At 53.4% G+C, this 22,918-nt stretch overlaps 2 protein-coding genes across 3 annotated transcripts in view; one reads left to right on the top strand and one right to left on the bottom strand.

The window, feature by feature from the left end:
* The window catches only part of LOC147086806 (prickle planar cell polarity protein 3-like), a 57,422-nt gene extending 50,428 nt beyond the window's left edge, over nucleotides 1–6,994 (top strand). The window contains 5 exon segments of the mRNA XM_085978983.1: nucleotides 2,560–2,587; nucleotides 2,589–2,672; nucleotides 2,674–2,841; nucleotides 2,843–2,963; nucleotides 6,096–6,994. Coding sequence (XP_085835109.1) covers nucleotides 2,560–2,587; nucleotides 2,589–2,672; nucleotides 2,674–2,841; nucleotides 2,843–2,963; nucleotides 6,096–6,628 — 934 coding nt within the window. The 3' untranslated portion in view covers nucleotides 6,629–6,994.
* Nucleotides 6,995–8,750: 1,756 nt separating this feature from the next.
* LOC147086805 (proteolipid protein 2-like) overlaps nucleotides 8,751–22,918 on the bottom strand; it is a 37,700-nt gene continuing 23,532 nt past the window's right edge. The window contains exons 3-5 of one of the 2 annotated variants that reach the window (XM_085978982.1): nucleotides 16,415–16,507; nucleotides 14,755–14,839; nucleotides 8,751–13,494 (exon numbers count right to left, since the gene is read on the bottom strand). In XM_085978982.1, coding sequence (XP_085835108.1) covers nucleotides 13,469–13,494; nucleotides 14,755–14,839; nucleotides 16,415–16,507 — 204 coding nt within the window. In that variant the 3' untranslated portion in view covers nucleotides 8,751–13,468. Of the gene's footprint in view, nucleotides 13,495–14,754; nucleotides 14,840–15,982; nucleotides 16,508–22,918 lie in introns of those variants that run through there. The other variant, XM_085978981.1, reaches the window with a different exon arrangement.

Genomic DNA, 22,918 nt, shown 5'->3' with positions numbered 1-22,918 from the left:
CCCAGGGCAGGTACAGTACGGGTTAGATACAGAGTAAAGCTCCCTCTACACTGTCCCATCAAACACTCCCAGGGCAGGTACAGCACGGGTTAGATACAGAGTAAAGCTCCCTCTACACTGTCCCATCAAACACTCCCAGGGCAGGTACAGCGTGCGTTAGATACAGAGTAAAGCTCGCTCTACACTGTCCCATCAAACACGCCCAGGGCAGGTACAGCACGGGTTAGATACAGGGTAAAGCTCCCTCTACTCTGTCCCCATCAAACACTCCCAGGGCAGGTGCAGCACAGGGTTCGATACAGAGTAAAGCTCCCTCTACACTGTCCCATCAAACACTCCCAGGGCAGGTACAGCACGGGTTAGATACAGAGTAAAGCTCCCTCTACACTGTCCCATCAAACACTCCCAGGGCAGGTACAGCACGGGTTAGATACAGAGTAAAGCTCCCTCTACACTGTCCCATCAAACACTCCCAGGGCAGGGACAGCATGAGAGTGGGATTAGACTGGGTGGGATATTAAAGGGTGCGGGGAGTGAGGGGGAGAGTGGGATTAGACTGGGTGGGATATTAAAGGGTGCGGGGAGTGAGAGGGAGAGTGGGATTAGACTGGGTGGGATATTAAAGGGTGCGGGGAGTGAGAGGGAGAGTGGGATTAGACTGGATGGGATATTAAAGGGTGCGGGGAGTGAGGCGGAGAGTGGGATTAGACTGGTTGGGATATTAAAGGGTGCGGGGAGTGAGGGGAGAGTGGGATTAGACTGGGTGGGATATTAAACGGTGCGGGGAGTGAGGCGGAGAGTGGGATTAGACTGGTTGGGATATTAAAGGGTGCGGGGAGTGAGGGGAGAGTGGGATTAGACTGGGTGGGATATTAAAGGGTGCGGGGAGTGAGGGGGTGAGTGGGATTAGACTGGGTGGGATATTAAAGGGTGCGGGGAGTGAGGGGGAGAGTGGGATTAGACTGGTGGGATATTAAAGGGTGCGGGGAGTGAGGGGGGAGAGTGGGATTAGACTGGGTGGGATATTAAAGGGTACGGGGAGTGAGGAGGAGAGTGGGATTTGACTGGGTGGGATATTAAGGGTGCGGGGAGTGAGGGGAGAGTGGGATTAGACTGGGTGGGATATTAAAGGGTGTGGGGAGTGAGGGGGAGAGTGGGATTAGACTGGGTGGGATATTAAAGGGTGCGGGGAGTGAGGGGGAGCGTGGGATTAGACTGGGTGGGATATTAAAGGGTGCGGGGAGTGAGGGGGAGAGTGGGATTAGACTGGGTGGGATATTAAAGGGTACGGGGAGTGAGGAGGAGAGTGGGATTTGACTGGGTGGGATATTAAAGGGTGCGGGGAGTGAGGGGAGAGTGGGATTAGACTGGGTGGGATATTAAAGGGTGCGGGGAGTGAGGTGAGTGGGATTAGACTGGGTGGGATATTAAAGGGTGCGGGGAGTGAGGGGGAGAGTGGGATTAGACTGGGTGGGATATTAAAGGGTGTGGGGAGTGAGGGGGAGAGTGGATTAGACTGGGTGGGATATTAAAGGGTACGGGGAGTGAGGTGGAGAGTGGGGTTAGACTGGGTGGGATATTAAAGGGTGCGGGGAGTGAGGGGGAGAGTGGGATTAGACTGGGTGGGGTATTAAAGGGTACGGGGAGTGAGGGGGGAGAGTGGTTTAGACTGGGTGGGATATTAAAGGGTGCGGGGAGTGAGGGGGAGAGTGGGATTAGACTGGGTGGGGTATTAAAGGGTGCGGGGAGTGAGGGGGAGAGTGGGATTAGACTGGGTGGGATATTAAAGGGTATGGGGAGTGAGGGGAGAGTGGGATTAGACTGGGTGGGATATTAAAGGGTACGGGGAGTGAGGGGGAGAGTGGGATTAGACTGGGTGGGATATTAAAGGGTGCGGGGAGTGAGGAGGAGAGTGGGATTTGACTGGGTGGGATATTAAAGGGTGCGGGGAGTGAGGGGAGAGTGGGATTAGACTGGGTGGGATATTAAAGGGTGCGGGGAGTGAGGGGGAGAGTGGGATTAGACTGGGTGGGATATTAAAGGGTGTGGGGAGTGAGGGGGAGAGTGGATTAGACTGGGTGGGATATTAAAGGGTACGGGGAGTGAGGGGGAGAGTGGGATTAGACTGGGTGGGATATTAAAGGGTGCGGGGAGTGAGGGGAGAGTGGGATTAGACTGGGTGGGATATTAAAGGGTGCGGGGAGTGAGGGGGAGAGTGTGATTAGACTGGGTGGGATATTAAAGGGTGCGGGGAGTGAGGCGGAGAGTGGGATTAGACTGGTTGGGATATTAAAGGGTGCGGGGAGTGAGGGGGAGAGTGGGATTAGACTGGGTGGGATATTAAAGGGTGCGGGGAGTGAGGGGGAGAGTGGGATTAGACTGGGTGGGATATTAAAGGGTGCGGGGAGTGAGGGGGGAGAGTGGGATTAGACTGGGTGGGATATTAAAGGGACGCTTGGTTGGATGCTCGATCTAACAGTGCATTGCTTGAGTTATTTGGCTGACAAGTGATTAATTTGGTCTCTCTCTCTGTCTCTCATTTTGTCTCCAGGCATTGAGCAAAAGCCAAATGGCGTACGAAGGTCAGCAACTGGCATGCGACCCAGGTCTGCTTTCACTGTGCCCACTGCGGCCAGTCCCTGTTGGGTCTTCCCTTCCTGCCCAAACAGGGCCCAGATCTTCTGCTCCAAGGACTGCGGCCAGGGCCGCCACCCAGAGGCCACGGACTCCGGCGACTCGGCCTTCCAGGGCGGGCGGCCCAGGCTGGCGCGGCGGCGCAGCAGCAGGGGGCGAAGCCTGGTGGCTGGCGGGAGGCCCGGGGCCCGCTCCCCCTCGCCGGGCCAGGGCGGGTGATCTTGAGGGCAGGAGCTCGGAGGCCGGGCGGGCTCCGGACCCCGTCGAGGCGGCTGCAGCGCCTCGTGCAGAACCAGCCGTCCTTCTCGATGGACGAACAACGCCCACAGGTACCGTGGCCACCGGGGGTAGGGGAGGGGGGGAAAGATTGGGAGAACTTCCAGGTCAAATGTTGACCTGACAACGAACTTTCAACCTAGCAGCATCAAGGGGGGGAGTCATTGATGGGACAGTGTAGAGGGAGCTTTACTCTGTATCTAACCCGTGCAGTACCTGCCCTGGGAGTGTTTGATGGGGACAGTGTAGAGGGTGCTTTACTCTGTATCTAACCCGTGCTGTACCTGCCCTGGGAGTGTTTGATGGGGCAGTGTAGAGGGAGCTTTACTCTGTATCTAACCCGTGCTGTACCTGCCCTGGGAGTGTTTGATGGGACAGTGTAGAGGGAGCTTTACTCTGTATCTAACCCGTGCTGTACCTGCCCTGGGAGTGTTTGATGGGACAGTGTAGAGGGAGCTTTACTCTGTATCTAACCCGTGCTGTACCTGCCCTGGGAGTGTTTGATGGGACAGTGTAGAGGGAGCTTTACTCTGTATCTAACCTGTGCTGTACCTGCCCTGGGAGTGTTTGATGGGGCAGTGTAGAGGGAGCTTTACTCTGTATCTAACCCGTGCTGTACCTGCCCTGGGAGTGTTTGATGGGGCAGTGTAGAGGGAGCTTTACTCTGTATCTAACCCGTGCTGTACCGGCCCTGGGAGTGTTTGATGGGACAGTGTAAAGGGAGCTTTACTCTGTATCTAACCCCGTGCTGTACCTGCCCTGGGAATGTTTGATGGGACAGTGTAGAGGGAGCTTTACTCTGTATTTCACCCGTGCTGTAGCTGCCCTGGGAGTGTTTGATGGGGACAGTGTAGAGGGAGCTTTACTCTGTATCTAACCCGTGCTGTACCTGCCCTGGGAGTGTTTGATGGGACAGTGTAGAGAGAGCTTTAGTCTGTATCTAACCCGTGCTGTACCAGCCCTGGGAGTGTTTGATGGGGACAGTGTAGAGGGAGCTTTACTCTGTATCTAACCCGTGCTGTACCTGCCCTGGGAGTGTTTGATGGGACAGTGTAGAGGGAGCTTTACTCTGTATCTAACCCGTGCTGTACCTGCCCTGGGAGTGTTGATGGGGCAGTGTAGAGGGAGCTTTACTCTGTATCTAACCCGTGCTGTACCTGCCCTGGGAGTGTTTGATGGGGACAGTGTAGAGGGAGCTTTACTCTGTATCTAACCCGTGCTGTACCTGCCCTGGGAGTATTTGATGGGACAGTGTAGAGGGCGATTTACTCTGTATCTAACCCATGCTGTACCTGCCCTGGGAGTGTTTGATGGGACAGTGTAGAGGGTGCTTTACTCGGTATCTAACCCGTGCTGTACGTGCCCTGGGAATTTTTGATGGGACAGTGTAGAGGGAGCTTTACTCTGTATCTATCCCGTGCTGTACCTGCCCTGGGAGTGTTTGATGGGACAGTGTAGAGGGAGCTTTACTCTGTATCTAACCCGTGCTGTACCTGCCCTGGGAGTGTTTGATGGGACAGTGTAGAGGGAGCTTTACTCTGTATCTAACCCGTGCTGTACCTGCCCTGGGAGTGTTTGATGGGACAGTGTAGAGGGAGATTTACTCTGTATCTAACCCGTGCTGTACCTGCCCTGGGAGTGTTTGATGGGAGAGTGTAGAGGGAGCTTTACTCTGTATCTAACCCGTGCTGTACCTGCCCTGGGAGTGTTTGATGGGAGAGTGTAGAGGGAGATTTACTGTGTATCTAACCCGTGCTGTACCTGCCCTGGGAGTGTTTGATGGGAGAGTGTAGAGGGAGATTTGTTTGTGTGCCTCTCGCTCCCTCTTGTGGGCACGATGGGCACTGAAGTTTGAGGTCTGGAGCATTGAGCAAACTAACCGTGAGCCAGACCCTTCAGCCAATCCTGTCCAATCCCCATTACATCACCTGGCTGTCTACAAAATAATCCCAAAGTTTTGTGCCTCAGTGGGTCATACTCTCTCGTCTCTGCCCTCTCAGGTGGATGGTAAAAGATCCCACGGCCACTATCGGAAGAAGAGCAGGGGGGAGTTCTCCCTGGTGTCCTGGGGCCGATATTTATCCCTCAACCAACATCACTAAAAACAGATGATCTGGTCATTTATCACATTGACTGTTTGTGGGAGCTTGCTGTGCGCAAATTGGCTGCCGCGTTTCCCACATTACAACAGTGACCACACTTCAAAAAAAGTCCTTCATTGGCTGTGAAGAGCTTTGGGACGTCCGGAGGTGGGGAAAGGCGCTGGAGAAATGGGAGTCTTTCTTCTCCCCTACCACAGGAGCAGGAGGCGGCCATTCGGCCCCTCGTGCCTGAAGGAGACGCCCGGTCAGTCTCCACATCCCAGCCCTTTCCCCATAGCCCGGCACATATTGATGCTCGCTTTTTATTCATATCTTTTTGCTTCTTTCCCCCTCTCTCTCTCTCTCTCTCTCTCTCTCTGTCTCTTTCTCTCTCTCTCTGCCTCTCTCTCTCTGTCTCTCTCTCTGTCTCTCTCTCTCTGTCTCTCTCTCTGTCTCTCTCTCTCTGTGTCTCTCTCTGTCTCTCTCTCTGCCTCTCTCTCTGCCTCTTTCTTCTGTCTCTCTGTCTCTCGCTCTGTCTCTCTCTCTCTCTGTCTCTCTCTCTCTGTCTCTCTCTCTCTGTCTCTCGCTCTGTCTCTCTCTCTCTCTGTCTCCCTCTCTCTCTGTCTCTCTCTCTCTGTCTCTCTCTCTGTCTCTCACTCTGTCTCTCTCTCTCTCTGTCTCCCTCTCTCTCTGTCTCTCTCTCTCTCTCTCTGTCTCTCTCTCTCTCTCTCTGTCTCTCTTTCTATCTCTCTCTCTCTCTCTCTCTCTCTGTCTCTCTCTCTCTCTCTCTGTCTCCCTCTCTCTCTGTCTCTCTCTCTTTGTCTCTCACTCTGTCTCTCTCTCTCTCTGTCTCCCTCTCTGTCTCTCTCTCTCTCTCTCTCTCTGTCTCCCTCTCTCTCTGTCTCTCTCTCTGTCTCTCTCTCTGTCTCTCTCTCTCTGTCTCTCTCTGTCTCTGTCTCTCTCTCTCTCTCTGTCTCTCTCCCTCTCTCTCTCTCTCTCTCTCTGTCTGCTTCTCTCTCTCTCTCTCTCTCTTTCTCTCGCTCTGTCTGCTTCTCTCTCTCTCTCTCTCTCTCTCCCTCTTTCTCTCTCTCTCGCTCACATTAGGTCTTCTCGAAGATTGCAGAACGGGAGTGAGGATTCGCCGTCTCTCGATGCCCGAGCTGACCGGGACCATACGTGGCGAGGGCGCGGAGAAGGTGCCTGGAATCGAGCGCCAGCGGTCGTGCCGCCTTCCAGCGAGGGAGCCGGTGCTGGGGTCGTCGCTCGGCGAGCGGCTTCCTTCAGCCGCTGCCGAAGAGCAAGGGTCGTCGTCGGCCGAGGAGCGCCATCCCCCGCCGGGTGCGCGGCGCGGGAGACGCCGGCGCCCACCAGCAGCTTGCACGGCGGAGGGGCGCGGGGGGTCCCGGCGACGCCGCGAGGGGACGCACCACATGGACGGGCGGTGCTCGACCTGCTCCTCGTCCTCCGAGTCAGATGAGGAGGGATTCTTCATGGGGGAGCCGATCCCGCTGCCCTGTTACCTCCGGACACCGGGCGCACCCGACTCCTGCCCTCCGGACTCTGAGGGCCCGGCACTGGGTCCAGGCGAGGCAGGCCGGGGGAAAGGCCGAAAGGACAAAAACTGCCGGGTGTCTTAATTCGTGCGGGCCCGCGTCTTAAAGGTCGTAGTTCGGATGGGGTGGGGGCGGCCATTTAGTTCACTTGGAATGGGTGGCCATTTTGTTCACTGGGAATGGGTGGCCATTTTGTTCACTTGGAATGGGTGGCCATTTTGTTCACTTGGAATGGGTGGCCATTTTGTTCACTTGGAATGGGCGGCCATTTTGTTCACTTGGAATGGGTGGCCATTTTGTTCACTTGGAATGGGCGGCCATTTTGTTCACTTGGAATGGACGGCCATTTTGTTCACCTGGAATGGGCAGCCATTTTGTTCACTTGGCATGTGCGGCCTTTTTGTGCCCCTTCGGATGGAGATGGCGGCCATTTTGTGCACTTTACGGGTGCGGATCATGGGTGAAATAAGCCACCAGGCCGAACGGGTAAATATCCACATCAGCAGGCAAATACGGCAGACAAGCTGGCGATGCGAGGCCCCGCTCACCTTACCCCCCTACCCCCCGCCACCCAACGGCTTGGTGGGGTTCACCTGCTTCCCCCCCACCAACCCCCCCCCCCCAAACTTGCTTTGACTCTAAGCCAGGCCTTAATCTCCCGGGCCCCCTTCCAAACGTAACTCTCTCACATTTCCCCAATTTTTTTCTGGTGGACAAAATGGCGGCCGTCCTCCGTCGCAAGAGGACAAAATGGTTGCCACCCTCCGAAATCCATGGTAGCGTGCGCTCCGCCACGCGACTCTATCCCACCACCCCCCCACCCCGACTCCAAACTAACCCCTCCACCCCACTCCCCATTCCCTGCCGGACAAACGCCAAGAGAGAGAGAGAGAGGAATTTCTCCCGCGTTGGGGAGCCCTCAGCCCCCGGGGGGGGGGGGGGGGTGGTGGGCGCCCGCTTGTCTAAATAAGACGTCGTACGGGTGGTGTGGCGGTCACGCGACTGGACGAACAATCCAGAGGATGCGACGTTGGAACTGCAGCCACCCCCCCAGCACACCCCGCCACTCACCCCCGCCAATCCCTTTGGGAAAGCGACGCCTCGTGTGGTCGAACAGCCCGCAGGCGCCCAGTGCCCAGCGGGGCGGCGGTGGGCGGGGGGGGGTGTGCAAAATGGGGCACTTTCGTGAGTGTCCTTTCAATGAGAGAAGGACTGAACTGATATTTTCGTGAGTTTGAAGATGTCCCGAGTCCGGGATGGATTATTTTTCGCGTCACTCCCTACTACGGTTGCAGTCCCCTGCGAGGGACGTACCATTGTTGTGTGCACGTGAGAGCGGGATGGAGTGAGACAGCAGCCAGAGTTTACAGAGAAAGCTTTATTCATGACAGTAATTAAAAAATATATATATCTTGCTTAGTCCATCACAATCAATCGATTAGGAAGGCAAATGGTATGTTGGATTTTGTAGCGAGAGGGTTCGAGTACAGGAACAAGGATGTCTTGCTGCAGTTGTACAGGGCCTTGGTGAGACCACACCTTGAGTATTGTGTGCAGTTTTGGTCGCCTTATCTGAGGAAGGACGTTCTTGCCATGGAGGGAGTGCAGCGAAGATTCACCAGGCTGATACCTGGGATGGTAGGAATGACGTATGAGGAGAGATTGGGTCGATTGGGCTTATACTTGCTGGAGTTTAGAAGAATGAGAGGGGATCTCATTGAAACCTATAAAATTCTGACAGGACTGGACAGACTAGATGCAGGAAGGATGTTCCCGATGGTCGGGGGAGTCCAGAACCAGGGGTCACAGTCTAAGGATAAGGGGTAAGCCATTTAGGACAGAGATGAGAAGGAATTTCTTCACCCAGAGAGTGGTGAACCTGTGGAATTCTCTACCACAGAAGGCAGTTGAGGCCAATTCATTAAATATATTCAAGAAGGAGTTGGATATATTTCTTAAGGCTAAAGGGATCAAGGGATATGGGGAGAAAGCAGGGACAGGGCACTGAATTTGGATGATCAGCCATGATCGCATTGAATGGCGGAGCAGACTGGAGGGGCCGAATGGCCTAGTCCTGCTCCTATCTTCTATGTTTCTATGTAAGAGAGTCACTAATAAATCCAATCGGGAATTCAGGAGAAACTTCTTTCCCCAGAGAGTGGTGAGAATGTGGAACTCGCTCCCACAGGGAGTGGTCGAGGCGAATAGCGTCGATGTATTTAAGGGGGAAGCTGGATAAACACACGAGGGAGAAAGGAATAGAAGGATATGGTGATGGGGTGAGATGAAGAGGGGGCGGGAGGAGGCTGGTGTGGAGCAGGAACACCGGCACGGAGCAGAGGGGCCGAATGGCCTGTTTCTGGGCTGGACCTTCTCGGTAATGTGTGGAGGTGGTCCAGCTAGCCCAGGCACGGACTCCTGGGTCCAATCCACATATTTGGCTCCTTGTCGGGAAAGGGTAATTCAGGCCAAATCCATGTTCTCCAGTCTCTCCACATCACTGAAGTCCCTCATCCCTGGTACCATTCTGGTCAATCTCCCCTTAACCTTCTCTGCTCTAAGGAGAACAACCCCAGCTTCTCCAGTCTCTCCACATCACTGAAGTCCCTCATCCCTGGTACCATTCTGGTCAATCTCCCCTTAACCTTCTCTGCTCCAAGGAGAACAATCCCAGCTTCTCCAGTCTCTCCACATCACTGAAGTCCTTCATCCCTGGTACCATTCTGGTCAATCTCCCCTTAACCTTCTCTGCTCTAAGGAGAACAACCCCAGCTTCTCCAGTCTCTCCACATCACTGAAGTCCCTCATCCCTGGTACCATTCTGGTCAATCTCCCCTTAACCTTCTCTGCTCCAAGGAGAACAACCCCAGCTTCTCCAGTCTCTCCACATCACTGAAGTCCTTCATCCCTGGTACCATTCTGGTCAATCTCCCCTTAACCTTCTCTGCTCCAAGGAGAACAATCCCAGCTTCTCCAGTCTCTCCACATCACTGAAGTCCTTCATCCCTGGTACCATTCTGGTCAATCTCCCCTTAACCTTCTCTGCTCTAAGGAGAACAACCCCAGCTTCTCCAGTCTCTCCACAACACTGAAGTCCCTCATCCCTGGTACCATTCTGGTCAATCTCTTAACCTTCTCTGCTCTAAGGAGAACAACCCCAGCTTCTCCAGTCTCTCCACATCACTGAAGTCCCTCATCCCTGGTACCATTCTGGTCAATCTCCCCTTAACCTTCTCTGCTCTAAGGAGAACAATCCCAGCTTCTCCAGTCTCTCCACATCACTGAAGTCCCTCATCCCTGGAACCATTCTGGTCAATCTTTTCTGCACCCTCTCTAAGGCCTTCACATCCTTCCTAAAGTGCGGGGCCCAGAATTGGACACAATACTCCAGTTGAGGCCAAACCAGTGTTTTATAAAGGTTCATCATAACTTCCTTGCTTTTGTTCTCTATGCCTCTATTCATGAAGCCCAGGATCCCGTGAGCTTTTCTAACCACCTTCTCGAACCCGCCCCGGCCACCTTCAACGTTTTGCAGCAGGGCCGGTCGAGGAAACGGTTCGAAATGATTCCCAGCCGGCCCAGACAGGATGGGCCGAATGGCCTCCTTGTACGATGCGAGGATTCCCAGCCTGCCGCAGCAGGAGCTGAGAGGAGGATGACCGGACCACGGGAACGGGGGCAACTGGCAACGCAGAGTCAGTTCTCGCCGTCGGATGAGTAGGCGAGTCCCAGGCTTCAAGGCGCGCTAGGCCCGGATTTTGGAATTGGCTTATTTAAGCTCGCCAGGAACACGTCCAACCGGATTTGGCAACACTCGCTTGCCGCGGTGGCGAGGGACAGGTTCTGATTGGCGAGCAAATTCACCAGAACGATACCCGGGGCTAAAAGGGTTAAATCCCGAGGACAGGTCGCAAAGACTGGGGCTTGTGTTCCCTCGAGTCTAGAAGATTAAGGGGGCGATCTGATCGAGGTATTTAACAACAACTTGTATTTATATAGCGCCTTTAACGTAGTAAAACGCCCCAAGGCGCTGCACAGGAGTGTTAGAAGACAAAAATAGTCATAGAGTTATACCGCACACAGAAAGAGGCCCTTCGGCCCGTCGTGTCCGCGCCGGCCATCAAGCCCAGTCTATTCTAATCCCATTTCCCAGCACTTGGTCCGTAGCCTTGTATGCTGTGGCGTTTCAAGTGCCCATCTAAATGCTTCTTGAATGTTGTGAGGGTTCCTGCCTCTACCACCCTTTCAGGCAGTGAGTTCCAGATTCCAACCACCCTCTGGGTGAAAAAGTTCTTCCTCAAATCCCCTCTAAACCTCCTACCCCTTACCTTGAAACTATGCCCCCTGGTTATTGACTCCTCTACTAAGGGGGAAAAGTTCTTTTCTATCTACCCTATCTATGCCCCTCATAATTTTGTACACCTCAATCAGGTCCCCCCTCAGCCTTCTCTGCTCCAAGGAAAACAACCCCAGCCTGTCCAGTCTCTCTTCATAGCTGAAGCGCTCCAGCCCAGGTAACATCCTGGGGAATCTCCTCTGCACCCTCTCCAATGCAATCACATCCTTCCTATAGTGTGGTGACCAGAACTGCACACAGTATTCCAGCTGTGGCCTAACTAGCGTTTTGTACAGCTCCATCATAATCAAAAAATTTGACACCGAGCCACATAAGGATAAATTAGGGCAGGTGACCAAAAGCTTGGGTGAAAGAGCTACATAAGACCATAAGACATAGGAGCAGGAGTCGGCCATTCAGGCCCTCGAGCCTGCTCCGCTGATCTGATCCTGGCCTCAACTCCACTTCCCTGCCCGCTCCCCATAACCCTCGACTCCCTTAGCGTTCAACAATCTGTCTATCTCCACCTTCAGTGACCCAGCCTCCACGGCTCTTTGGGGAAGAGAATTCCAAAGATTCTCGACCCTCTGAGAGAAGAAATTCCTCCTCATTTCCGATTTAAAAGGGCGCCCCCTTATTCTGAAACTATGCCCCCTCGTTCTAGATTCACCCATGAGGGGAAACATCCTCTCTGCATCTACCCTGTCGAGCCCCCTCAGAATCTTATATGTTTCAATAAGATCTCCTCTCATTCTTCTAAACTCCAATGAGTATAGGCCCAACCTGCTCAACCTTTCCTCATAAGACAACCCCTTCATCTCCGGAATCAACCTCGTGAACCTTCTCTGAACTGCCCCCAATGCAAGTAGGTTTTAAGGAGCATCTTAAAGGAGGAGAGAGAGAGGCGGAGAGGTTTAGGGAGGGAATTCCAGAGCTTAGGGACCCAGGCAACAGAAGGCACGGCCGTCAATGGTGGAGCGATTATAATCAGGGATGCTCAAGAGGATAGAATTAGAGGAGCGCAGATATCTCGGGGGGATTTGGGGCTGGAGGAGGTTACAGAGATAGGGAGGGTTGTAGGGGGCTGGAGGAGGTTACAGAGATAGGGAGGGTTGTGGGGGCTGGAGGAGGTTACAGAGATAGGGAGGGTTGTAGGGGCCGGAGGAGGTTACAGAGATAGGGAGGGTTGTAGGGACTGGAGGAGGTTACAGAGATAGGGAGGGTTGTAGGGGCTGGAGGATGTTACAGAGATAGGGAGGGTTGTAGGGGCTGGAGGTGGTTACAGAGATAGGGAGGGTTGTAGGGGGCTGGAGGAGGTTACAGAGATAGGGAGGGGTGTAGGGGCTGGAGGAGGTTACAGAGATAGGGAGGGTTGTGGGGGCTGGAGGAGGTTACAGAGATAGGGAGGGGTGTAGGGGCTGGAGGTGGTTACAGAGATAGGGAGGGTTGTAGGGGCTGGAGGAGGTTACAGAGATAGGGAGGGTTGTGGGGGCTGGAGGAGGTTACAGAGATAGGGAGGATTGTAGGGGCCGGAGGAGGTTACAGAGATAGGGAGGGTTGTAGGGGCTGGAGGTGGTTACAGAGATAGGGAGGGTTGTAGGGGCTGGAGGAGGTTACAGAGATAGGGAGGGTTGTCGGGGCTGGAGGAGGTTACAGAGATAGGGAGGGTTGTAGGGGCTGGAGGAGGTTACAGAGATAGGGAGGGTTGTAGGGGGCTGGAGGAGGTTACAGAGATAGGGAGGGTTGTAGAGGCTGGAGGAGGTTACAGAGATAGGGAGGGTTGTAGGGGCTGGAGGAGGTTACAGAGATAGGGAGGGTTGTAGGGGGCTGGAGGAGGTTACAGAGATAGGGAGGGTTGTAGGGGGCTGGAGGAGGTTACAGAGATAGGGAGGGTTGTAGGGGCTGGAGGAGGTTACAGAGATAGGGAGGGTTGTAGGGGCTGGAGGAGGTTACAGAGATAGGGAGGGTTGTGGGGGCTGGAGGAGGTTACAGAGATAGGGAGGGTTGTAGGGGGGGCGAGGACCATGGAGGGATTTGAAAACAAGGATGAGAATATTAAAATCGAGGCGTTGCTTAACCGGGAGCCAGTGCAGGTCAGCGAGCACAGGGGGAGATGGGCGAACGGGACTTGGTGCGAGTTAGGACACGGGGCAGCCGAGTTTTGGATGACCTCAAGTTTACGTAGGGTAGAATGTGGGAGGCCAGCCAGGAGTGTGTTGGAATAGTCTAAGATGATTAAAGGATTCGATCGGGTCGATCGAAAGAGAAACTATTTCCTCTGGTGGGGGGAGTCCAGAACAAGGGGGCAGAACCTTCAAATTAGAGCCAGGCCGTTCAGGGGTGATGTCAGGAAGCACTTCTCCACACAAAGGCTGGTGGAAATCAGGGACTCTCCCCCCGAAAGAGCTGTCGAGGCTGGGGGTCAATTGGAGCTTTCAATACTGAGATTGATAGATTTTAGTTGGGCGATGGCATTAAGGGTTACGGATCAGCCACGATCTAATTGAATGGCGGAGCAGGCTCGAGGGGCTGAATGGCCTCCTCCTGCTCCTGTGTTCCCCAAGGTTCCTGGTCTCGCTCATCTGACTTTAGGGGGTGTAGGCAGGAGGGTCATCTAGGGAGGAAGAGAAAAAACAAGTCACTCGTTAACTCTGCACTCACTCCGTCCCTAAGCCTCAGTTCTTCTGTGTCAACTCTCCCAGACGATCAACTTGCGGGGAGGATAGGGGGGTTTTCTGTCTCCCAACTGCCGGAGGATCCTGAGTTGAGAGAATGAGGGGTCCCCATAATACATAGGAGGGCAACGGGGGCCTCGGGTTTAACGTCTCATCCCGAAAGACAGCACCCTCCGACAGTGCGGCGCTCCCTCAGTACCGCCCCTCCAACAGTGCGGTGCTCCCTCAGTACCGCCCCTCCGACATTGCGGCGCTCCCTCAGTACCGCCCCTCCGACAGTGCGGCGCTCCCTCAGTACAGCCCCTCCGACAGCGCAGCGCTCCCTCAGTACCGCCCCTCCGACCGTGCGGCGCTCCCTCAGTACCGCCCCTCTGACAGTGCGGCGCTCCCTCAGTACCGCCCCTCCGACAGTGCGGTGCTCCCTCAGTACCGCCCCTCCGACAGTGCGGCGCTCCCTCAGTACTGCCCCTCCGACAGTGTGACGCTCCCTCAGTGGGGCGCTCTCTCAGTACCGGCCCTCCGACAGTGCAGCTCTCCCTCAGGACCGCCCCTCCGACAGTGCGGCGCTCCCTCAGGACCGCCCCTCTGACAGTGCGGCGCTCCCTCAGTACTGCCCCTCCGACAGTGCGGTGCTCCCTCAGTACTGCCCCTCTGACAGTGCGGCGCTCCCTCAGTACCGCCCCCTGACAGTGCGGCGCTCCCTCAGTACTGCCCCTCCGACAGTGCGGTGCTCCCTCAGTACTGCCCCTCCGACAGTGCGGTGCTCCCTCAGTACTGCCCCTCTGACAGTGCGGCGCTCCCTCAGTACTGCCCCTCCGACAGTGCGGTGCTCCCTCAGTACTGCCCCTCCGACAGTGCGGCGCTCCCTTAGTACCGCCCCTCCGACAGTGGGGCGCTCCCTCAGTACCGCCCCTCCGACAGTGCGGAGCTCCCTCAGTACCGCCCCTCCGACAGTGCGGCGCTCCCTCAGTACCGCCCCTCCGACAGTGCGGCGCTCCCTCAGTACTGCCCCTCCGACAGTGCGGCGCTCCCTCAGTACCGCCCCTCCGACAGTGCGGCGCTCCCTCAGTACCGCCCCTCCGACAGTGCGGAGCTTCCTCAGTACTGCCCCTCCGAGAGCGGAGAGCCTGACGCCCATTACTGAAGGCGGGGCCTCGCGACCGTAAAGGAATCCCATTGGGCCGTCGACGCGCACCCACCTGGCAATGGAACCGTGGGTTGCCACACGGACTTAAGCAGGTAGATGTTGTAGATGAAAGCGGCACTCGCTGCCAACCCGAAGACCTGCAACGAACAAGACGAAGCGGGTGAGACAGACAGAAAGTAAAAGAGAGAGAGAAAAAGGGAAGGAGAGGACGAGAAAGCAAGAGAAAGAAGAGAGAAAAGGGGAAAGGGAGAAGGAGCGAGAGAGAAGGCCCGAAGCCTTCGATTATTTCTGCATTTCTCCGTCGCCTTTCCCCACCTCAGGACGTCCCAAAGCGCTTCACAGCCAATGAAGGACTTTTTTTTGAAGTGTGGTCACTGTTGTAATGTAGGAAACGCCTGAGTGGACAGATGGGGGCCTCGGGTTAAACATCCCATCCCGAAATAGGGCACCTCCGAATGGCCTCCTCCTGTGCTGTTTTATGCTGATTCTATCTCTTCCACTCCCGCCCCCCATCCTGTACCCAAAGCCTAACTAGTCCCAGGCTCCTCCTGAGGTCCCTTGCAACATAGGAACAGGAGGAGGCCATTCAGCCCCTCGGGCCTGTTACATTAGGAACAGGAGGAGGCCATTCAGCCCCCTCGATCCTGTTACATTAGGAACAGGAGGAGGCCATTCAGCCACTCGAGCCTGTTACATTAGGAACAGGAGGAGGCCGTTCAGCCCCTCGAGCCTGTTACATTAGGAACAGGAGGAGGCCGTTCAGCCCCCTCGAGCCTGTTACATTAGGAACAGGAGGAGGCCATTCAGCCCCCTCGAGCCTGTTACATTAGGAACAGGAGGAGGCCATTCAGCCCCTCGAGCCTGTTACATTAGGAACAGGAGGAGGCCGTTCAGCCCCCTCGAGCCTGTTACATTAGGAACAGGAGGAGGCCGTTCAGCCCCTCGAGCCTGTTACATTAGGAACAGGAGGAGGCCGTTCAGCCCCCTCGAGCCTGTTAAATTAGGAACAGGAGGAGGCCGTTCAGCCCCCTCGATCCTGTTACATTAGGAACAGGAGGAGGCCATTCAGCCACTCGAGCCTGTTACATTAGGAACAGGAGGAGGCCATTCAGCCCCCTCGAGCCTGTTACATTAGGAACAGGAGGAGGCCGTTCCGCCCCCTCGAGCCTCTTACATTAGGAGCAGGAGGAGGCCATTCAGCCCCCTCGAGCCTGTTACATAAGGAACAGGAGGAGGCCATTCAGCCTCTCGAGCCTGTTACATTAGGAACAGGAGGAGGCCATTCAGCCTCTCGAGCCTGTTACATTAGGAACAGGAGGAGGCCATGCAGTCCCCTCGAGCCTGTTACAATTAGGAACAGGAGGAGGCCGTTCAGCCCCCTCGAGCCTGTTACATTAGGAACAGGAGGAGGCCGTTCAGCCCCCTCGAGTCTCTTACATTAGGAACAGGAGGAGGCCATTCAGCCTCTCGAGCCTGCTCCACCATTCAATCAGATCACGGCTGATCTGTATCTTAACTCCATCCACCCGCCTTGGTTCAGTAACCCATAAAACCCTCACCCAACAAAAATATTATCAATCTCCGTTTTGGAAGCCCCAATCGACGGCTTTTTGGGGGAGAGTGGTCCAGATTTCCTCCACCCTTAGTGTGAAGCAGTGCTTCCAGACAGGATCTCGTGCAGCGAAGGACCGAGTGAAAAAACGTGTACTCACCCCTCCAGCGACATTCCCAGGATACCTACGTGTCATGGACATCAGTGAGATAATCAGAAGCATCACAGTCGCACTCACACAGCGGAAGAGATCCTGCGGGGAGAGGATAACTTAAATTAAGGCAGATTGTTTCATAACACTGTCCCATCAAACACTCCCAGGGCAGGTACAGCACGGGTTAGATACAGAGTAAAGCTCCCTCTACACTGTCCCATCAAACACTCCCAGGGCAGGTACAGCACAGGTTAGATACAGAGTAAAGCTCCCTCTACACTGTCCCCATCAAACACTCCCAGGGCAGGTACAGCACAGGTTAGATACAGAGTAAAGCTCCCTCTACACTGTCCCCATCAAACACTCCCAGGGCAGGTACAGCAGGGGTTAGATACAGAGTAAAGCTCCCTCTACACTGTCCCCATCAAACACTCCCAGGGCCGGTACAGCACAGGTTAGATACAGAGTAAAGCTCCCTCTACACTGTCCCATCAAACACTCCCAGGGCAGGTACAGCACGGGTTAGATACAGAGTAAAGCTCCCTCTACACTGTCCCCATCAATCGCTCCCAGGGCTGGTACTGTACGGGGTTAGATACAGAGTAAAGCTCCCTCTACACTGTCCAATCAAACACTCTCAGGGCAGGTACAGCACGGGTTAGATACAGAGTAAAGCTCCCTCTACACTGTCCCCATCAAACACTCCCAGGGCAGCTCCAGCACGGGGTTAGATACAGAGTAAAGCTCCCTCTACACTGTCCCATCAAACACTCCCAGGGCAGGTACAGCACAGGTTAGATACAGAGTAAAGCCCCCTCTACACTGTCCCATCAAACACTCCCAGGGCAGGTACAGCACGGGTTAGATACAGAGTAAAGCTCCCTCTACACTGTCCCCATCAAACACTCCCAGGGCAGCACCAGCACGGGGTTAGATACAGAGTAAAGCTCCCTCTACACTGTCCCATCAAACACTCCCAGGGCAGGTACAGGACGGGTTAGATACAGAGTAAAGCTCCCTCTACACTGCCCCATCAAACACTCCCAGGGCAGGTACAGCACGGGTTAGATACAGAGTAAAGCTCCCTCTACACTGTCCCCATCAAACACTCCCACGGCAGGTGCAGCATGGGTTAAATACAGAGTAAAGCTCCCTCTACACTGTCCCCATCAAACACTCCCAGGGCAGGTACAGCACGGGGTTAGATATAGAGTAAAGCTCCCTCTACACTGTCCCCATCAAACACTTCCAGGGCAGGTACAGCACGGGTTAGATAGAGAGTAAAGCTCCCTCTACACTGTCCAATCAAACACTCCAGGGCAGGTACAGCACGGGTTAGATACAGAGTAAAGCTCCCTCTACACTGTCCCATCAAACACTCCCGGGGCAGGTACAGCACGGGTTAGATACAGAGTAAAGCTCCCTCTACACTGTCCCATCAAACACTCCCAGGGCAGGTACAGCATGGGTTAGATACAGAGTAAAGCTCCCTCTACACTGTCCCATCAAACACTCCCGGGGCAGGTACAGCACGGGTTAGATACAGAGTAAAGCTCCCTTTACACTGTCCCATCAAACACTCCCAGGGCACGTACAGCACGGGTTAGATACAGAGTAAAGCTCCCGCTACTCTGTCCCCATCAAACACTCCCAGGGCAGGTACAGCACGGGTTAGATACAGAGTAAAGCTCCCTCTACACTCTCCCATCAAACACTCCCAGGGCAGGCACAGCACGGGTTAGATACAGAGTAAAGCTCCCTCTACACTGTCCCCATCAAACACTCCCAGGGCAGGTACAGCACGAGTTAGATACAGAGTAAAGCTCCCTCTGCACTGTCCCATCAAACTCTCCCAGGGCAGGTACAGCATGGGTTAGATACAGAGTAAAGCTCCCTCTACACTGTCCCATCAAACATTCCCAGGGCAGGTACAGCACGGGTTAGATACAGAGTAAATCTCCCTCTGCACTGTCCCATCAAGCACTCCCAGGGCAGGTACAGCACGGGTTAGATACAGAGTAAAGCTCCCTCTACATGGTCCCATCAAACACTCCCAGGGCAGGTACAGCACGGGTTAGATACAGAGTAAAGCTCCCTCTACACTGTCCCCATCAAACACTCCCAGTGCAGGTACAGCACAGGTTAGATACAGAGTAAAGCACCCTCTACACTGTCCCCATCAAACTCTCCCAGGGCAGGTACAGCACGGGTTAGATACAGAGTAAAGCTCCCTCTACACTCTCCCATCAAACACTCCCAGGGCAGGCACAGCACGGGTTAGATACAGAGTAAAGCTCCCTCTACACTGCCCCATCAAACACTCCCAGGGCAGGTACAGCACGGGTTAGATACAGAGTAAAGCTCCCTCTACACTGTCCCAGCAAACACTCCCAGGGCAGGTACAGCACGGGTTAGATACAGAGTAAAGCTCCCTCTACATTGTCCCATCAAACACTCCCAGGGCAGGTACAGCACGGGTTAGATACAGAGTAAAGCTCCCTCTACACTGTCCCATCAAACACTCCCAGGGCAGGTACAGCACGGGTTAGATACAGAGTAAAGCTCCCTCTACACTGTCCCCATCAAACACTCCCAGGGCAGGTACAGCACGGGTTAGATACAGAGTAAAGCTCCCTCTACACTGTCCCCATCAAACACTCCCAGGGCAGGTACAGCACGGGTTAGATACAGAGTAAAGCTCCCTCTGCACTGTCCCATCAAACACTCCCAGGGCAGGTACAGCACGGGTTAGATACAGAGTAAAGCTCCCTCTACACTGTCCCATCAAACACTCCCAGGGCAGGGACAGCACGGGTTAGATACAGAGTAAAGCTCCCTCTACACTGTCCCCATCAAACACTCCCAGGGCAGGTACAGCACGGGTTAGATACAGAGTAAAGCTCCCTCTACACTGTCCCCATCAAACACTCCCAGGGCAGTGATATGCCAAATAACTGCCCGAATCCGTGAAGTTAAAGCTTAAGACTGAAGCCTTTTATTAAGTAAGAATCATTGCAGAGTTAACAGAGTTCATCATCGACCGAGCCCTTGGTAGAACATACCAGAAGAGGGGCGGGGCCAGGGAGAAGCATTAGTGGTTCCCCCCGGTGGAACATTCCAGACATTACAAGTACAAGTACAAATATCAGAACACAGTTATTTCATCACATTCACCCCCTGCTATAGATTCAGTCTGTCAGGAGGTCTGATAATCCTCTGGGAACGACGTAACTCTTGTTGAGGCTCCTCCCAGAGTACTAACTCCGGTTCATTCGAATTCCCAGAATCATCAGTGTTTTCCACACTGAGGGTTTGTGTCTCTGAAGGTCCAATACCACGATTGAAAACTCTACTCTCAGAGTCGAACTCTTTTCGAGCTCCAGCAGGTGCAAGATCTTTAATAGAGACCGTATCCTCTCGCCCATCCGGATATTGAATATACGCATACTGGGGATTAGCATGGAGGAGTTGTACTTCCTCCACCAGTGGATCAGTCTTGTGGCCTCTCACATGTCTGCGCAACAACACAGGGCCCGTGGTCGTCAACCATGTGGGTAACGATACTCCATTAGTAGCTTTTCTTGGAAAACTAAACATCCTTTCATGAGGGGTGGCATTCGTCGCTGTACACAAAAGAGACCTTATGGAATGCAGCACGTCTGGCAGGACATCCTGCCCGCGAGAGGTCGGCAGGCCTCGTGACTTCAGAGACAGTACGATAGCCTTCCACACTGTCGCGTTTTCTTTCTCGACCTGCCCATTACCACGAGGGTTATAGCTGGTAGTTCTACTCGTTGCAATCCCCTTCGATAGCAAAAACTGTCGTAATTCTTCGCTCATAAAGGAAGAACCCCTATCACTATGTATATAGTTAGGCATGCCGAACAAGGAAAACAGTTGGCAGAGGCATTTAATTACAACAGCACTAGTCACATCCGGACAGGGGATAACAAAAGGGAACCGAGAGTACTCGTCTATAATATTAAGAAAATAGACATTACGGTCGCTCGATGGAAGGGGACCTTTAAAATCGAGACTCAAACGCTCAAATGGTCGAGTTGCTTTAATAAGATGAGCTGGCTCGGACGACTTATAGAAGCGGGGTTTGCATTCGGCACAAACATGACAGGTTCTGGTCATTGTCCGGACCTCCTCAATAGAGTAGGGTAGATTGTGGGACTTAATGAAGTGGTTCATTCTGGTAACCCCAGGGTGGCAGAGTGCGTCATGGAGACTTTGAAGCTTATCTGTACCTAGACTAGCACATACTCCTCGTGACAAAGCATCCGATGGCTCATTAAATACTCCAGGCCTGTACTGAATATCATAGTCATATGTTGACAGTTCTATTCGCCATCTTAAAATCTTATCATTTTTGATCTTGCCTCTCTGCTTAGTGTTGAACATAAAGGCCACAGATCGCTGGTCAGTAATGAGCGTAAAACGTTGGCCAGCGAGATAATGTCTCCAATACCTGACTGCTTCAATAATTGCCTGTGCCTCCTTTTCCACTGAAGAATGTCGAACTTCTGGTCCTTGCAATGTACGAGAGAAGAAAGCTACTGGTCTACCAGCTTGGTTAAGAGTTGCTGCCAACGCAAAATCAGATGCATCACTTTCCACTTGAAATGGGATCTTCTCATCCACGGCACATACCACTGCCTTCTCAATGTCCCGTTTGATATTAAGGAAAGCCTCCCGAGCTTCTGCCGATAGCGGAAAAGACGTCGACTTAATAAGAAGTCGGACTTTATCTGAGTAGCTAGCCACCCACTGGGCATAGTACGAGAAGAATCCCAGACACCTTCTTAAAGCTTTTACAGTGTGAGGTAAAGGTAATTCCTTAAGTGGGCGTAATTTTTCAGGGTCTGGCCCGATTACCCCATTCTCCACAACGCAACCAAGAATACACAAACGTGTAGTATTGAAGGTACACTTGTTTTCGTTGTAGGTCAGGTTTAACCTCTTTGCAGTCTCTAGGAACTTCGCGAGATTTTGATCATGCTCCCGTTGGTCACGCCCACAGATGGTAACATTGTCCAGGTACGGGAATGTTGCTTCCAACGCGTATTCATCCACCATACGATCCATCTCCCGTTGGAAGACGGATACCCCATTCGTCACTCCAAAGGGCACCCGAAGGAATTGGTACAGGCGCCCATTAGCTTCGAAGGCCGTATAAGGTCGGTCTTCTATTTTAATGGGGAGTTGATGGTACGCAGACTTTAAATCAATGGTGGAGAACACGCGGTACTGAGCTATCTGGTTCACCATCTCAGAAATACGTGGCAAAGGATAGGCGTCTAATTGGGTATACAAGTTTATAGTCTGGCTATAATCGACCACAAGTCTTTTATTCTCATTAGTTTTAACCACCACCACCTGGGCACGCCACGGGCTACCACTGTGTTCGATGATTCCCTCCCGCTGAAGCCTTTCCACTTCCTCTTTTAGAAATGTTTTATCTTCTGAACTATACCGTCGACTCTTAGTCGCTATAGGTCTACAATTAGGAGCAAGGTTCGCAAACAAAGAAGGCGGACTTACGTTTAAAGTAGAAAGGCCGCAGACTGTGAGCGGAGGCTGAGATCCACCATACTTAAGGGTAACGCTCTCATGCTGACACTGGAAGTCCAAGCCTAATATTAAGTTCACACACAACTGAGGTAATATGAGGAGTTTAAAGTCCTTATACTCCGTATCCTTAACGGTCAATGTGACTTTACAATATCCAGTTACCTCCGAAGTAAGGGATTTGGACGCCATCACAATTTCACTTCGAGTAGGATACACCTTCAATGAACAGGAGTTAACAAGGTTGGGGTGTATAAAACTTTCAGTACTGCCACAGTCTATCAAACACCCAGTAGGATGACCATTAATCTTAATGTCCATCATCGATTTTGACAAGGAACACGGTATGGTCTGGTCAACCGTAGCCGAGGCTAGAGTAAAACAATAGACGGCAGCAGAGAAGACATCGGGTACAGGATTACCCTTACACACTTTACTAAAATGTCCCCGTTTCTTACATTTAAAACAGGTAGCCTCTCTGGCTGGGCATCTTTGCCTGGGGTGTTTAGATTGGCCACAAAAATAACACTTAGACCCATGGGGCACAGCCGCAACAATAGGGTTAAGTGGGGGCTCCATTGGTGTTATGGATGCCTCCATACTCGGAACACACGAGGCTGAGAGAGATGCATGGGCTGATGCATACACTTCTGAATTCTTCTGGGCTACATCTAACGATCGAGCAGCAGCGACGACCGTTTTTAAAACTAACGAGTCGTTCTCGAGGAGTCTCTGTCTAATATAATTAGATCGGAAGGCCAGATATGAAAGAATCGCGGATGGCTTCTTCCTGATACACTATGGCAGAGACAGCCTTGTAGTTGCAACCCTTAGCCAAAGCCTTAAGGTCCTGCAGGAAATCGTCCAGAGATTCCTCGGGTAATTGCCTGCGAGTAGACAGGAGATACCTGGCGTATACTTGGTTAACCGACTTAA

The sequence above is a fragment of the Somniosus microcephalus genome, unplaced genomic scaffold, assembly GCF_052327205.1.
Source record: "Somniosus microcephalus isolate GS21.2 unplaced genomic scaffold, FLI_Smic_1.0 unresolved_chr7, whole genome shotgun sequence".
Taxonomy (NCBI): domain Eukaryota; kingdom Metazoa; phylum Chordata; class Chondrichthyes; order Squaliformes; family Somniosidae; genus Somniosus; species Somniosus microcephalus.
The sequence above is the reverse complement of the archived record's forward strand: the minus strand, read 5'-3'. Positions and strand labels throughout refer to the sequence as shown.